General features: G+C 40.1%; 1 protein-coding gene across 3 annotated transcripts in view; it reads left to right on the top strand.

Moving 5' to 3' along the window:
- The window catches only part of LOC116997616 (cytochrome c oxidase assembly protein COX16 homolog, mitochondrial-like), a 44,909-nt gene extending 41,432 nt beyond the window's left edge, over positions 1 to 3,477 (top strand). For all 3 annotated transcript variants that reach the window (XM_033062582.2, XM_042779384.1, XM_033062583.2), the window contains exon 4: positions 3,102 to 3,477. In XM_033062582.2, coding sequence (XP_032918473.1) covers positions 3,102 to 3,218 — 117 coding nt within the window. In that variant the 3' untranslated portion in view covers positions 3,219 to 3,477. The remainder of the gene's footprint in view (positions 1 to 3,101) is intronic.
- The last annotated feature ends 11,782 nt before the right edge of the window (positions 3,478 to 15,259 follow it).

Below are 15,259 nucleotides of genomic sequence, written 5' to 3'. Positions count from 1 at the left end.
GCATGTCATTAGCCAACATCTAATGTGTTATTTATTCTGGGATGATTCTGTTCTAAGAGTTTTCATGTCAGTGACCAAGAAGAAGGGGTAGGGTTTTACTCAGTTGTATGTGAGGTATTGTCCTGGTTTAACCCCAGCGGCCAAGCCCTACGCAGCCGCTCACTCGCTCCCCCATGATGGGATTGGGGGAGATATTCAGAAAGGTGAAAGTGAGGAGACTTATAGATTGAGATAAAGACAGATGAGTACCTAAAGCATAAGGTGCTGGTGTAAGCAAAGTAAAATCAGGAATTCATTTACCAATTCCCATGGGCAGCAGGTATTCATCCATTTCTGGAAGACCAGGGCTCCATCACATCTAAAGGTTGCTTTGAATGACAAACTCCATCTCTCTGAACGTCCCCCTGTTCCTCCTCCTTCCCCCAGCTTCACATGCTGAGCATGGTGCCTTATGGTGTGGGATATCCCTGTGGTCAGCTGGGTTCCCCTGCCCCAGCTGTGTGCCCTCCTGTGCACCCTCAGCTCACTGACAGGTGGGGTGGAGTGAGAAGCAGAGACAGCCTTGGCACTGTGTGAGCTGCTCAGCAGTAATGAAAACATCCTTGTGTTGCCAACTGTTTTCAACACAAATCCAAAACATATCCCTATACTTGCTACTGTAAAAAAAATTAACTCTACCCCATGCAGAACTAGCACAGATATATGTGAAAATAGCTATTTAATAGGAAAGCATTACAGAACACATTTTCACATCCCCTTTCAGTGGTGATATTCCTTCTTGTGCTTATCCACATGCAACAGGAGTGCTCTGTTATTCCAGAATTGGATAATATCGGTTCAGAAAGCTGGAATGTCAAATCATTCTGCCATCTGATATGATAATTATCCCATAAACTAAATTTTTGCAGATACTGTCCCATGGTAGGAAGGAAGGTATTTTCTTCTTGAATTGCAGTAAGATACTACAAAGTGTTTATACATGACACAAAATGTTAATGATCTCTGTAAATATAATGATAATAAAAAATGTATGCATTAGAACCTTTATTTCTTTATATTTTAATTGCTCAATAGATCTTATTTGTCATCGCAGGCAATGCAATTCAATGCACATGACCTTTGGTTGTTTTATTCTGTCAGTGCATCCCAGTGTGTTTTTTAGGTACCATTATGATTTCTATTGGAAACTGCCAAGATACTTTCTGGTACTGGTTTGTTTGGGTACTATAGTTTTGAAATGCTTCCTGTTTTTGACAAACCTGCTCTCTGTAAAGCCTTTGTGAAGTTTCAGGGACAAATTAATACCAACTTTTCTGCACAGATCTTCAGTACATGTCTCTTTTGATAGACTTCTTTATGTGGCCTATCTTTAGACACCACAAGTTGTACTTATTTTAAAAGTTGATGAATGTTGAGGCTTTGGGAGACAAACAATTTTGGAATAGTTGAATCCTCACAGGTGTGTGATACCTTTGTGTTGAATTACATTAGCATGCATCCCTTCTGTTAAATCACAAGGTTATTTTAAGTGTAGTTTCCTGAAGCTTCCATTAGAATCAGATGTTAAATTCCGAATTTGCAATCAGAGGGGAAAGTCACTGTTGTGTGGGATGATGAGTACCTTTGCTCCTTCTCTCTCCTTCCATGTCAGCTCAGATCCCTTCTGGTTGAAATGAAGTACCAGCTAAGCATAAGATGTATAAAGTAATAAAGACAATTCTTCAGAAAGACCTATGCCAACTCTACTGTACCAAAAATTCAGTTGCTCCTACCTTGTGAAAATTGCTATGTTTGTGCATGTGTTCTCATATATCTTCTGTAGAGTCTTGCCTAATTTCTTTTGATATCTGACTAACCTCATTGCAATTTCTTTCCACAATTGTAGAAGTGTCAGGAAACTTTTACATAACATGAACTAATAGCAGCAGGTCTATTCTGTTATAGCTATTGAATTTTTCTGCAACTGTTATTCAAATCCCTGGGTGTTTGCCAGTTTTTTGAATGATTGATATTAGACAAATTGGGCCACAGGCTCAGGGCAGGCTTAAGTATTTTCTGGTGTATTTTTACAGCATTTGCTGAGATTTGCCTTGATCACAGGTCAGGTTTAAGTCCCACTGCAGTACATATCGTTCATTATTGGAATGCAGTGTTGCCCTGTTTAGTAGTGTCTAGGACAGCACTGATTCTGGCAGTGGTGCAGACCCTCTCCTCAGTGTCCCCATCATGTGCAATTCCACAGTTGACATGTGAGACTTGAGGCCTGTGTCCTGGGAAGGGACAGCTATGCCTCTGCCAATAGGGCTGTGAAGAGTCAGTATGTGTTTGTGTTCTTTGACTGCAGCACATGGTAGGTGAGGTCAGAAGGGCACCTGTTCTTCATTTTTGTTGCCTCTGAGTCATTGGTAGTTCTGAGGGGGGACGATAGGGGTAGGCAAGAAGGTAATTGAATCTAGTTTTTCAATACCTGGTGGTTCAGTCAGCATATCTCATGTATGACTTAGTAAGGGGCCTGTCTTTGGTGGCTGGGTGCCATGGGAAACTAGTCAGCAGAAAGCACTGCATTCCTCTCTCGAGTTAAAACCACATGGATTGAAGGGGTTTGCACTGTTGCTGTCTCTCTTTGTGCTAGATAATGAATCTTTTCCAGCATACTTTGTATTTTTGCTGACAAGATACTTCAGCTCACTAATTACTAATCCTTCTGTTTGAGCTATACCAATGCTTGTCACTCCTGCTACTTCAGTGCTTGGCAGACTTGCACTTGAAGAACAGATCTGGAACACAAGGTGAGAGGAGAAAAAGTGAATACAAGGTGTCTTTGGTCTTGCTCAGATGCTGCAGTGCTTCCTGTCCTTAAGTGTTACTTACCTGCTGACAAGCAGACGCAGTAATGCCTGTTGTAGTCATTTATGTAGCTATATGGATAACTACTAGGTTTTTTTTCCTTCTTGTTGAACTCATACCGGGTAGATGAAAGTTCATCAGCCCAATGGTGATACTGAGTTTCTGTTGAAAAAAAGAAATCAATGTGGAATCATATGTACTTTAAATCATGGATCTATCAAGGTGACCCTGTTATTTTTGCTGTTTGTCTGCAGAAGCTGGAAAAATCTAACTTGGATAACTGGGAGAACATCAGAGGACCCAGTCCGTGGGAGGATTCCAGGACAGTTCAGAAACAACGGCGGGAGGCTCTCCGTCTCAAGACAGAGTGACTGAGCAACAAGCCACCTTTGGTGCCTCTGAAAAAAAAGAAGTCTCAGGCTGGACTGTTTTAATTTTTAATCCAGTGTCGGAACAGACATGGGAGCATTTGCACTGAACAATTCAGCTGGTGTATATATAAGTAACTGTGAGATCAGTCCAAAAGGCACTGTATTATATGAAGCTCTTTGTTTGCATCCATTTGTGTAGAGTACCACAGGCTGGATATGTGAATTTTCAATTAAAAAAAGCTGATTATTCTACTGAGAATATCCCATTGTTTTTCAGTCTCTAACATTCAAAACTGCTTCAGCAAGGAATAACATTTCAAGAGTCACTTGTCAGTACCAGAAGTTGTCATCCTAATGAGAACAACAGTGCTGTCATCTAGATGTGTGTGACCAGATAAGTGCTGCTTCAGGGAGCCCCTGCATGACTTCAGGCTCTTTAGCTTGGAAGGGACTCCACAGGCATATAAGTTGTTCAGAACAATGACTCCAATTTTGGCTAAATAATACTCTTGTGTTTCATTTCTAGGGACTGCATAAAGGCATGTACTGAATGTCAGCTGATAATTGGTCAAATAACATTTGTTTAGCAGTGGTTAAATTTCTGTGATTAGGTTATTATCAATACCTTCATGCAGGCCGGACCTCTGCACTGGAACCTCTCCGTTTAAATTGGAAGAACTCTTCCTTGGAAAAAGCTGTGCTGCTTCTCTGTGAGTAAATATTGTAGCAGAGTCTTCTTGAACCACTACACAGAGGCAAAGCTCATCTTACATGTATTGTTACATGTATATTTGTGCATGTGCATAGAAATTTTTTATGTTTCAATCAGTTCTTCTGAAATGCTTGTCTTTTTATATTTGTGTGCTAAATATTTGCTGTTAGAGGATGTTGTGCTAATGTTCAGGAACCCTTCTGCTGAGAGAGTTCAATGAAGAAGCATCTACTCAATTTTTGAATGAAATTACACTTTTGATAAAGTGTTGCAACAGACTTGTGAAACTCCTCATCAGAGGAATGGAACAGTAGAGCATATGTTAACAGCAGATTCCTGTTTCAAAACTCTCAGTGATGCCTATATGTAAATCCTTTTTGAACTGTCTTTGGAAAAGGTGTGGCCTTACTCTCCTCTGCAGGATGTGTCAAATGTAATCTGAATGTTCTTTTGGACACTTTTTTAGAGTAGCCTCCTTGCCCTCATGTAAATCTTCTTTGAGCACTTAATTTTCTTTAAGCTGTCAGTGGGGAGGCCCAGTCTTTCACTCAGGAGGAAGAATTAGCACTAATTTTTAGGGACTTATAAAGGAATTCAAAAAGCATCACATGAAATATCTTAGGCATGTTTTGTGCATGTTTTCTTCTGATAAGAGTTGTGAAAACCATCAGAAAGGAGCAGATGAAATCTGGAACAAAGTTGGAGCTGTGTGTTTGTGTATTTCCCTGTTCAATGTCATAGATACCTCGGCTTCTAAATCAAAGTATGAACAAATTAAACCACCCAGGACAGGAATAAGGGGAGCAATGCAAGAGTAGGTAATAATAAATGCTATAGGGAAACCAGTGATTAACTACAATACAGAGGCATTAAGCTGTGCTACACCTAGATAAGGAGGAAATTGGTTTAATTGTTTTGTCATTAGGCAGATAAAATATAAATATGACAAACAAGGAGTGATTAATACTGCATAACTTGTTAAGCACTTTTTCAACTCTTAAATTCAAGTTCAGGTGCAGTTCCATTGGCTGCAAGATTGATCATTCAAAGGACATCAGAGCTTTGGCTACACCAACAGTGTTCTCTCAGGACTCTTGCTGCATCGCTGCTACTGTTACAGTGTGAGCTGGACCATTGGAAATGTATCTTTAGATTCCTCACTGGTGTGGACTCTGCAAATTCACTGCCTTTTTGAGAGGATGCACATCTTCCTTTTCCCTAGTTTGATTGAAGGAGAATGGAAGCTGCCATTGCTTTGCATATGGAGAGGCGTGCTCAGCTCCAAGGCTTGCACGTTGGCTCACAATATGGACCAGTGCTGCTCCTAAAATAAACACAGGGATTTCTAAGAACAGCATGTGTAGGAGAAGCAGCTCCTTCCTCCACAGGAAGGAGCAAAGATACTTCTCTTGCATGAAGCCCTTATGCTTATCAGTTTTCTTAATGAACAGAACACTCACTGAAATACCCTGTGTATTTTTAGTAATTTGATATTCTGCAAATTTGGGAATGGTCATCGTATTTCAGCTGGTTTGGAATGTAGGTGTAAATAATTACTTCTATGGAACAATTTTTTTTGTCCTAACTTAGGACCAGATCTTAGTTGATTGTTTGCTGGTTATGGGATCCCCCTGCCTTTTTCTTAGGCACTAAATGATGTTGTTTCTGAGAGCATTATTTGTAACTACCTTTGAAGTGGCCTCTCTAGAAAGTAATGGATTTATCTCAGCATCTCTGATATGCAGTTGGAAAACTTTCCAACTTGCCCTTTTCTTCAACTTCCATTTTAGATGACAGTCTATATCTATTGATTGTCCACTAAAATAAAAACCCACCATGTTATTTAATGTTGACTTATTTTAGTAATATTTTTAATGTTGACTTATTGTAATAAATTTTTAATGTTGACTCATTAATTATTAAAAAAAAACCAACCAACAGTTGCTGGTACAGAAGCTGTACTTTTCATAAAATGGGAAGGGCCATTTCAGCAATTCGTCTTTATTGCCATGCATTGAACAATGGCTTGATGTTTTATGCTGTGCTTTTCTTACCCATTGAATTGGAAATAATACTTCTGAAAGGCATGTTGAGAGCCAATTAAGTCTTGTAAGTTGTCATGCATCCTAGAGTAGAAGGCACTCCAGAAATGTGGAGAATAATAGTTCATAACAGTAGCAAGGAGAGGCAAACTTCAGTTCAGAATTCATGCTCAGTTTGGCTGCTTATCCTTTTTAAAGCCAGTTAGAGCACTTCTAGTTATCTCTAAGGCTCCTGAAGACAACTTTGATCAGCTCCTGAATCGTAATTCTAAACTTCTGTGAGTGGAGGGGGTCAGAGGTAATTAAGTACTTGTCAGTCTGAGACAATGATTGACATTTTTGCATCCTCTTTGACATAGACAGGTCTGAGGAGAATGAAAACAAGGCTTTAGCGAGAAGTGTTCTGTATTACAAAGGTAAAAGAGAGGACTGAAGAAGCCAGATCTTCTAATCAGTGTTGCTGAAATTAGAAATAAAAGAAGCAAGCCTGGCTAGGTGTCTGTGTATATGTGGGCTGAAAAATCAGTTTCAAGATCCCTGTACTGACAGTAAAGGAGAAGGTGTTTATCTTTCAAAGAAGTTGTAGCAAGGTTGGTCTTTGGGATCTTCCAAAACAAGAAAAGCAGCAGGATCTAGAATTGGAAGAAATCTGGGTCGCCTGTCTCCAGGACAGAGGTCAGCATGGCACCACAGGTACGTGGGTGTCTGCCTGGATGGTTTCTGGTGGCAGCTGTCGACAGCTCAAAATGCTGCCCAGACCTCTGTGACAGATCTGCCCTTTGGATCCTGTTTATTGAGAGCTGTTTTCCTACAGCACTTTGAATGTGCAGATGCATGGGTGACCCAAAATGCTCAGTATCTCAGTTCAGCTGTTAGAGATGAAGGAGAGCCTTAGTAAAAGCTGCAGCTGCTGTGGTGCAAAAAAGCCTTCAAACCTACTGAATAGCACAGCAGTTGAATTTCTGGAGGAGCAGCTGGATATTAAAAACTTAGAGAATCAGACTGCAGAGAGCAATCTTGCTCATAGTGATCTTCCATGGTTTGAAAAAGGGTCCAGTACCCAAGAAAGATAGGTTGTGGTGTAATAAGACATAAGTGATAGGAGTTTTAGATGAGAATATAGAATACAGAAACTTCTGAAAAGCAACTTAAGTCTATCCCATCATCAGTGGGGGCCCAGTCCCAAAAAGCAGAGGAAGAAATCCATTTCTTCTCAGAGAAGCAGCAATTTAGAGAAATTTGATGGTCAGTGCTCACTGAATGTTTTACACAGACACTTTGTGTTTCACTGTGCTTGCCTGTGTACAGTAATTTTTACCATGTGAAATAACTACACAGACTTGTACTTCTTGATGGTCCTGCCTTTGCATTTCCAGCTTGAATCCAGGGCATGTTTCATTTTATATTCTGCACTTTCCAGAAGCACTTATTTCTGCAAGAAATGGGAAAGCCAAATATTATCCATTGCTACTCTGTCCACTTGGAAAAAAAAATTAAAGAAAGAAGGGCATGATTTGAAGTCTTAGGAAAGCAGAATAACTATTTTTACATGAAGATGGTCAAGGAATTTTTCTTAAAGCTTTTATGGTTAGAAGGGCTGCTTTTTGCCAGTGTTTTCAGTGGAAAACCACCTTTCATCCTTCAGTGGAGTAAGGTTCACAAAAAAATTTCCACTCTTATTTTAGACTAGCTAAGTAGAAGCTTTTAATCGAAGGAGGGTAATTGCTTAGTGTTAGGCATTCATTCTTATAAGGGCTTGCAACCAGACTCAGCCAACATACAGATAGTCCTCTAGACTTAGAAACAAAAGCTCCATACAGATGATTTTCTTAAAACTTGTACTCTCCCCAGCAGCCAAAAGCAGTCTTTCATACCACTGGAATCAGACTGACCATATTTTCTTGTTAAACACATGTTTTAACTGCATGTGTAACTTGCTTAACACAGGCAAACAAAGTTTCACCCTCACTGTTTCCAGGCTGCTTGGGACGTGTTAAAATCAAATGTTACCAAAGCAGCAGGTGGTAGTGCTGCAGAAAGGACATATGAAATATGCTTATACATTGCAAATGTGAATAGTGTATGTGTCATAGTCACAGGTTCCTTGAGAAAGGGAAAAAAAAACACATCAGAAAAATCCCCCAGAAATAAGGGCGTACGTTAGAAAAAAAAATGTAGAAAAAATTCATGCCCTTTCACCTGGCATATTTGGAGCCTGGCATGATATGCCTCAGCTGGTGGAAGAAATGACCATAGCTTTTTAGCATGTCTGTTTCAAGGTAGTTGATGAGATCCTTGATGTACTATACCAACTCCACTGTGTGTCTTCAGTGTTGAATCCATTATGGTATCAACCTCAAGGAGGCCTAGTGGCTCCCAGGACGATCCCTTGGGTACCAGGGGCAAACCCAGGCTCTGCCTTACAGGTCCATTCTCCTCCTCTTTCTGTCATGTCTTCCAGTGTTCCTCCCAGAAGGTAACAATTAATTCTCTGAGCTGCTCTTTTCTAATGGAACTGGCTGTAAAATGTCACTCTCTTTTTTTTTAAAGTTCACTGTCTACCATGAGTTGAAGAATAGTTGTTTCTAAATGAATTTGAATTTAAAGCTCAATGTAAGCTCAGAACACAGACCAGTATTATATCTCTGTAAGAATGGCACCCAGCATACACTGGGATCTCTTTATCTTCAGATACACAATGCTGTGCTCTCTATTTTATGTACAAAGGAAATTAAATGTACTTTTTTCTTTACAAGATGAGATCTTCATCTATCTCCAGCTGTCAGTTCCTAATAATGTTGCCCAGAGAAGTGTTATCTGTGATTTAGTGGCTTTAGTGGACTATCTTTTGTTCAACAGAGAACAGCAGCATAAAATTTCAGCTTAATATAGCTCTTTTCTTACTCCTTCTGAATAAACAGAGGAAAAAAGGGGAGCAAAAGCAAAGAGTCTTGGGTTCCAGACTCAATTTTCTTCTGCTTTTTAGTATATAGGGCATTTTAAGAAAGGAGGAAGGAAAGTAGAAAAAAAAAAAAAAAGAAAGAAATACTGAAAGCAAAAACGCTTAGGGACAAAAATAGTAATAGAAAACAGTATTTTTTTCTGACTGGTCCCTCTGGATAGAATAGAAAGGAAAATTATTTTTGTCTCAGGAAAAAGTGTGAGTTCAAAAATACTCTGGTCCTAATGGAAAGTCAGCTACAATATTTTGCAAGGTAGTGGTTTTAGAAATACTTTTATTTAGGTGAAGTACAAGGTTTTATTTTGGTTTTAATGTTTTTCCATTCTTTATTCTTCTTTGTCAGGTACCTTAACTCTGGAAATTAAAACCACCACTGATCTTAAAAATACAGTTTTGACTTAAAAGATTGACAGTACAAAATGCTTCAACAGTTTTCAAAACTTTTCACAGAAAAGTGTTCTCAATAAAAGTAAATCTTTCAAAAATAGGTCTTTCTCAATGAACAGATTGCAAGATGCCAATCAAACCAGATTTTAAAAAATTGTAAAAATCTTTCTTCAGTGTTCACCAGTCACTTCCTCAGTTGGTGAGGGCTGCTGCTCTTTGCTGACAAGGATGTGACTGCACACTCCTGTGGCTGGGCATGCCAGCCTTCTCCTCACCAGCTGTGCACACCTGCATTCAGAAAGTGGCACTCTTTGCAGTCTAACAGAGCACTTCACTGCTCAGTAACTCATAAGAAAAGACCTACCCCATAGGTTTAATATTCTGCTATGCCAGGTAATGACATTGTAGGCTTTACACCAGCTATTGAAGTTTCCTTGAAAACTAGTTGCTTTTCCTCACCGATTTTGCTAATTCCACAGCCTACATTTATTTGTTCAACTCCTGTTAAATTATGTCACTTTTAGATATTCAAACAGCATGCTCATGTGTCATGATACATTAAGAAGAAACCCAAGATTTTTCCCAGTGTATAAAAAAAAGACATCACTGCTGTTTACATGCTTGGTTCAGGGTTTCCATAATTTTAAGTTACCTGTCTAGCAACAAATTGGCAGTCAAAGATGGAAATACTTCAGTCCTCATTGCAAGTGTCTACAGTCCATACAGTTCAGGACTCATGTCTCACCATTATTTGAATGTCCACCCCACCACCACAGATGCTCTTTTGCCTTGCAAGACATCCTGACTCAGATGTGATTAAAGATAAACACATATTTTCAGCACAGAAATCTAAGATTGCACATTCCCTAGCCTTTTGGGGCTGAGTGTTCCCTGTGAAGTACGAACATCTTAATTGGCTGTACTGGAATAATAGCAAAAATTGTAGGTTTTGTTTTTATCATCGCCTAAATCACAATGAAATGGAATACAGTTTGATTTTTAAAAGTTCACCCTAACCCTGTAACGGGTTTTTTGGGAAGATTAGAAGAGAGTTATGACAGTGTTTTGCAACTTGGCTTAGAGACGTCATTGCAGAGGAACATCTGGAAATATTCATAATATGTTTCTGTTAATATAACCCCCCCCTATATTTTAAATAATCAGAAATCAAAATGTCTTAAATATTTCTTTGAATGTTTGAATTTTAGTTTATTTTCCAGGACCAGTGTAGAACATGTCAATTTTTAAGTGGGCTGAAGTTTCTGACTCTGCAAGAAAAAGCTGGATGTGGAAACTTGTACTTTGTATGGACAGACCCAGTTGGTCTGGGCAGTGATTTGGAATATGAATAGCACAAGGAGACCTTTATCTCCTATCTTTCATCTATTCAAGAAGATTTCTTACCCTGTAATGAATTATTCACAACAGAAATTAAAAATTGAGCAGTCTTTGTCCCTTGAAGCTACACGGGGTTGTGCAGTGTTACCTGACAGGTCCATTTTTCTCACACAAACAGCTCATGATCTTAAAAGTTCTGTCACTGGTGTGCACTATGCACTTTAACAGCCACATACTTTATACAGTCTCTATGTATTTCCCTTTCTATGTGTTCAGGTAGTGCCTGAGTAGAAACTAGGAAGAGAACAGGTGTTAGTTCTGTACTCTCTGCTGGAGATGCTGTGATCTAGGAACTGCTGCAGCAGTCAATGAAGGTGTCTCTGGGCCTTGTTCTTTTGACCTTGGAGAAGTTTCTTTTGTCCTTGTAGGATTCACGGACTGCTTTCTTTGCATAAGGGGTATAGCACAAGATCTGAAATTTGGAAAATACATAATACCTTAAAGTCTCTTATGGGTTGTCATATGACTGTAAAGCTGTTTTTTAGGGGACTTGCATTATATATCAAATATATGTGTATATAGAAACCCATATATTTAGGCAGCCCCAAAGAATGTATTTTCCTCCCTGTACACATACTCTGGAGAGCTGGAGAATAGTGTCCTTTCACCGTCAATGCCCTGCCAAGGTGGGGACTTGCAGGGATCATCCTTCAGGGATGAGGATGGTTGCCTTGGCAAGAGCTGGTTCTGTACAGTGATTGCCTACCTGGATTACACAGAAGAGACTTCATTTTCCCATTGATGTGGTGGCTTCATAGAAGTCAAGTGTCTCTGCAAAACATTTATGTTGTCATGTATAATGATCATCTCATTCAGGGATGGACGTCTGCCAAGGTGGGTGTTGGACTGTGCTCTGCTGCTTCCCCCCTGCCACTGATCTTGGAAAGCATTTGAGTGATGAGTTTTGATCACTTTGCTTTTGTAAGTGTTGTTCCGGGTGAGCTGGATCGTTAGAAGTCTCCTTGTTTGACTTTCATGGATGTTAAGATCAAACGCTGGGATGAATGCTTGCAAAAACAGCAAAGGCCTGTGTACCTCTGCAAGTGCTTTTGGCCTATCTCCCTTGACTCTGGTAACAGGATTACCAGCTCTGAATGAGTTTGAAAATTTGGGCAGCTCAGATATTGCCATTTAAAGAAAAAATTATTATTTCTTCTTTCTCTTGAAAATTTGATATGTTTCTTGACAGCTTAAAAAAAGATTCTCTCAGTAAATTTTTATTACAATGATCAATAAATATCTTAGTGTGTCACACTGGTGTTTAGATAGAAATTGCAATCCCAGCATTGCCTAGTACAGAGGCAATATATGTAAGCTACCTTTCTGACAAAATCTGAAAAATCATGGCATGGACAAGGGTAACTCATATTACAGGCAGGACTGAATGCGCCCTTGTCTGATGGATGAAATAAGATATGGAAATAATTTTTTCCTACTTCAAAAACAAAGTTTTTCTTAGACTATCCTTCACCCAAAGACCATGTTGTATGGGCAGTAAGGTCAGAGAATCCACAGCCTCCTCTAAGTCATCAGGGAGCAATAGAAAAATACTTCCTGCCATTAAAGATAACCTTGTGTACAGCAAGGGCACAAACAGAGTGTCAGCAAACTGGCCCTGTGAGACTACTTTATTGATGCTGCTTCAGGTTTCTTGTAACATGCAAAGCAGCATTATTATTACAGTAGATAACTGCAACAGACCTTTCTGGATTATGTATTAAGAGCAGCAAGTCAAATACCACCTGCCTAACATGATAAATTCTAAGTATTATTCCAGAGATGTTTGCCTGCATCTCCTCTGTCCTGCAGAGGACATAGAGGCAGCTGTAAGTCACTTTTGTCCTCAGCCCCCTCCCCATCATCACTCTTGGCCTTTGGGCTAAGATGAATTGTAGTATTAGTTGGAGTCTTGGCTTGTACTGCCTTTGGGGACACTACCTGGCCTGGCAGCTGGCTGGGCTCAGTGACCTCCTAACTTTTACCCATCTGTAACTGCTATCATTCCTGGTCTTTAACAGACCTGGCATCTTTCAGAAGCCAAGTCCCGTTTAACGTGCTTTGCAAGTACAGCTGAAGTGCATTGCCCTAAATTACTTCTGTTTCACAAGGCAGGTGGGTCTCGGTGTTCTAGAGTGGGAGAAATTGTAGTGTGGCTTGATTCCCTTCAGTTGAAAGCCACTAAAAACGTTTATCTACAATAGCAGATTCTTTACTTTTTAAAAATTGCTTTAGCTCTTTGAGGATATATAACCCAAATGTTTTTGCAAGACAACCACAGGTAAGAGAGCTTTTCACCCTTGCACGAACGGGGTTCTGGGGCCAGAAAAAAAGCATCTCTGCTGTAGGAAGACCTTAAAATGCTGTGATAATATGTTTGTCTAGGTTTGTAAACTTCCTAAATCCAGAGCTAAGTATTCACAGGGGATACGGTAACTGCCAGCCAGACTTAGTGCCCGCAAGCCTTATCTAATCCTGGCTTTTATACACAGATCTATTAACTTGATCTGGGTAGTTTGTTATGTTTTGTATTTTTCCCCAACTCACTCGTGGAACCAGAAATAATATGCGTTATCTCTAAAAGAGACTGTAAAACGATGTAGTGGAACCTTTTGTGTAACTCAGTTAAAGGCATTTCACTCCACCATTCCTATATCAAACACAGTAACTATAGGATATCTTCCAGTCTTTTTGTCGGCAGAGATCACTTAAAAACTCCACTTTTGTCTCTGCAGCTGTCTTTGTAGAGGAGGTACATGCAGGATGCTGTGAATTTGCCTTTCACCTAGGGAGGGCTGGCCATGTGCCCTCCAAAGCCACTTTCTGGGGCAGCACCAGCCAGCTCTTTGCTGAAGAATGTAGGGGATTTCTGCTGCAAAAACCCTCTGGCTGGTTTTTATAGGAAGGCTGCAGTATCTTCCAGAGTGTTAGTCTCTCTGCTGATTTTGTCTCAAAGATCTGTCTGGTCTAATGACACAAATTGTAGGAGGCCAGGTTTTGTTCACTGTCTCTTGCTGCTATTTTTGGGATGTGATTTTTCTATTTTGGTTGACTGGGTGTGGAAGGAGTGTTGCTATGCTTTAGGGAACACTGCAATTAGATTCACTCAAAACAATCATGATTAATAATTATGACTGGTTTGTTACTAAAAAAGGAAAAGGTAGAAACAAATAAGACACGATTAATTTGAAAGCAATCTCTGTCTCTTTGAAGAGCTTTGAGCAGTCCTAGGAGGATTTGGGCTCTCCTTAGGGGATAGGAAAACCCTCATTTCTGTGCATGGCAGTGAGCCTTGTTCCAGTGTAAGTAATCCGAGTTCTCTGATTGAAGAACCTCATTTACCAGTCAGTGACTCTTGTTAGGTGAGTCCCAGATAACTGCAGCATCTGGGCAAATCTTAGCTGTGTTCCAAATAATTAGCAGAAGTATTTGAATCAATAATGGCAGGGAACCCAATGAAACAGCTTTCCCAAAACAAATGGGTGAATAAACTCCGAAAATTTTCAGTCCAAGTGAAATCTGTTTACCCAGGGTAGCTTCTTTCTTCTGTGAGTGCATGGCCTCAGGCCTGCGATGCGGAGTAGGAGCTGTTACTACCTGAAATCGCACTTCATTATCCCATTAGAAGCTGAATAGCCAAGTGTCACACTAGCCTGCGGCTCGCTTGCCCGCCTGCTGTCGAGGCCAGGGGATATCTCCATGTCAGGAAATAGAGCTGAGCTGGGGAAGCTGCTGGCTTGGTGCAGAGCCTTGGGCAGGATGGGGTGAGTGATGGAGGCAGAACAGTGAAGGCGCTGCCGGCTGCTGCATTTCTGTAGGAATGGAATGTGCCACGCAGGAAGGGCTGGCAGCGTTGCTCTCAGTGTCACAGATGCTGCAGCTCGGTGCCCGGGTGCTGGCAAGCTCTCAGACAAGCAGGATGCTCAGGGGCGGGGGTGCGGGCTGTGCCGTCCTTGTGGCAGCAGCAGAATGTCTTTGGAGCTTTTTGAAACTCTCCTGGTTTTTGTTTACTCACTTTTGATTTTGTTTCATAGGAGCTGAGAAACTGTTTCCATTGGTTCAAGCATATGTGAAAGTTCTTTAAATAATCTCTTAAAGTAATGGATTCTTGTATCCTGTAGTTGAAACAAAAGCCCGTCTTTCCTCTGCTTAATTTTTCAGTAGAGAGAATTCTTGTTTCTGATTTTACTAAGGAACTTGCTTCTGTGTTCCCAAAGGAGTGATTCCTTAGCCCTTAATACAAATTCTATACTTAAACGATCTCCTTCATCAATAACTGCGACATAAAGTGGATGTGCTGGGTTTGTACATAAAGATATCTTCACTATGGCGTTGTTATATGAGGCTTATGTGCTGCTACAAAATGTCCACCTCAAAAAGCTTTTCTCATGTGTAAATGTTTGATTTTGAGAGAATCAAAAATTTGGGGACAACAAAAAATGCTTTCAGTTGCCCTTTTCTTCTCTGACATTTTGAAAATTTTGGAGTGTATATTTAAACAAGTACCTTTCACTATTCCTGTGCTTTTGTCTGTACAAATCAG

Source organism: Catharus ustulatus, chromosome 6 (genome assembly GCF_009819885.2).
Source record: "Catharus ustulatus isolate bCatUst1 chromosome 6, bCatUst1.pri.v2, whole genome shotgun sequence".
NCBI classification, from domain to species: Eukaryota; Metazoa; Chordata; class Aves; order Passeriformes; family Turdidae; genus Catharus; species Catharus ustulatus.
This window is presented reverse-complemented; position numbering and strand designations above follow the sequence as displayed.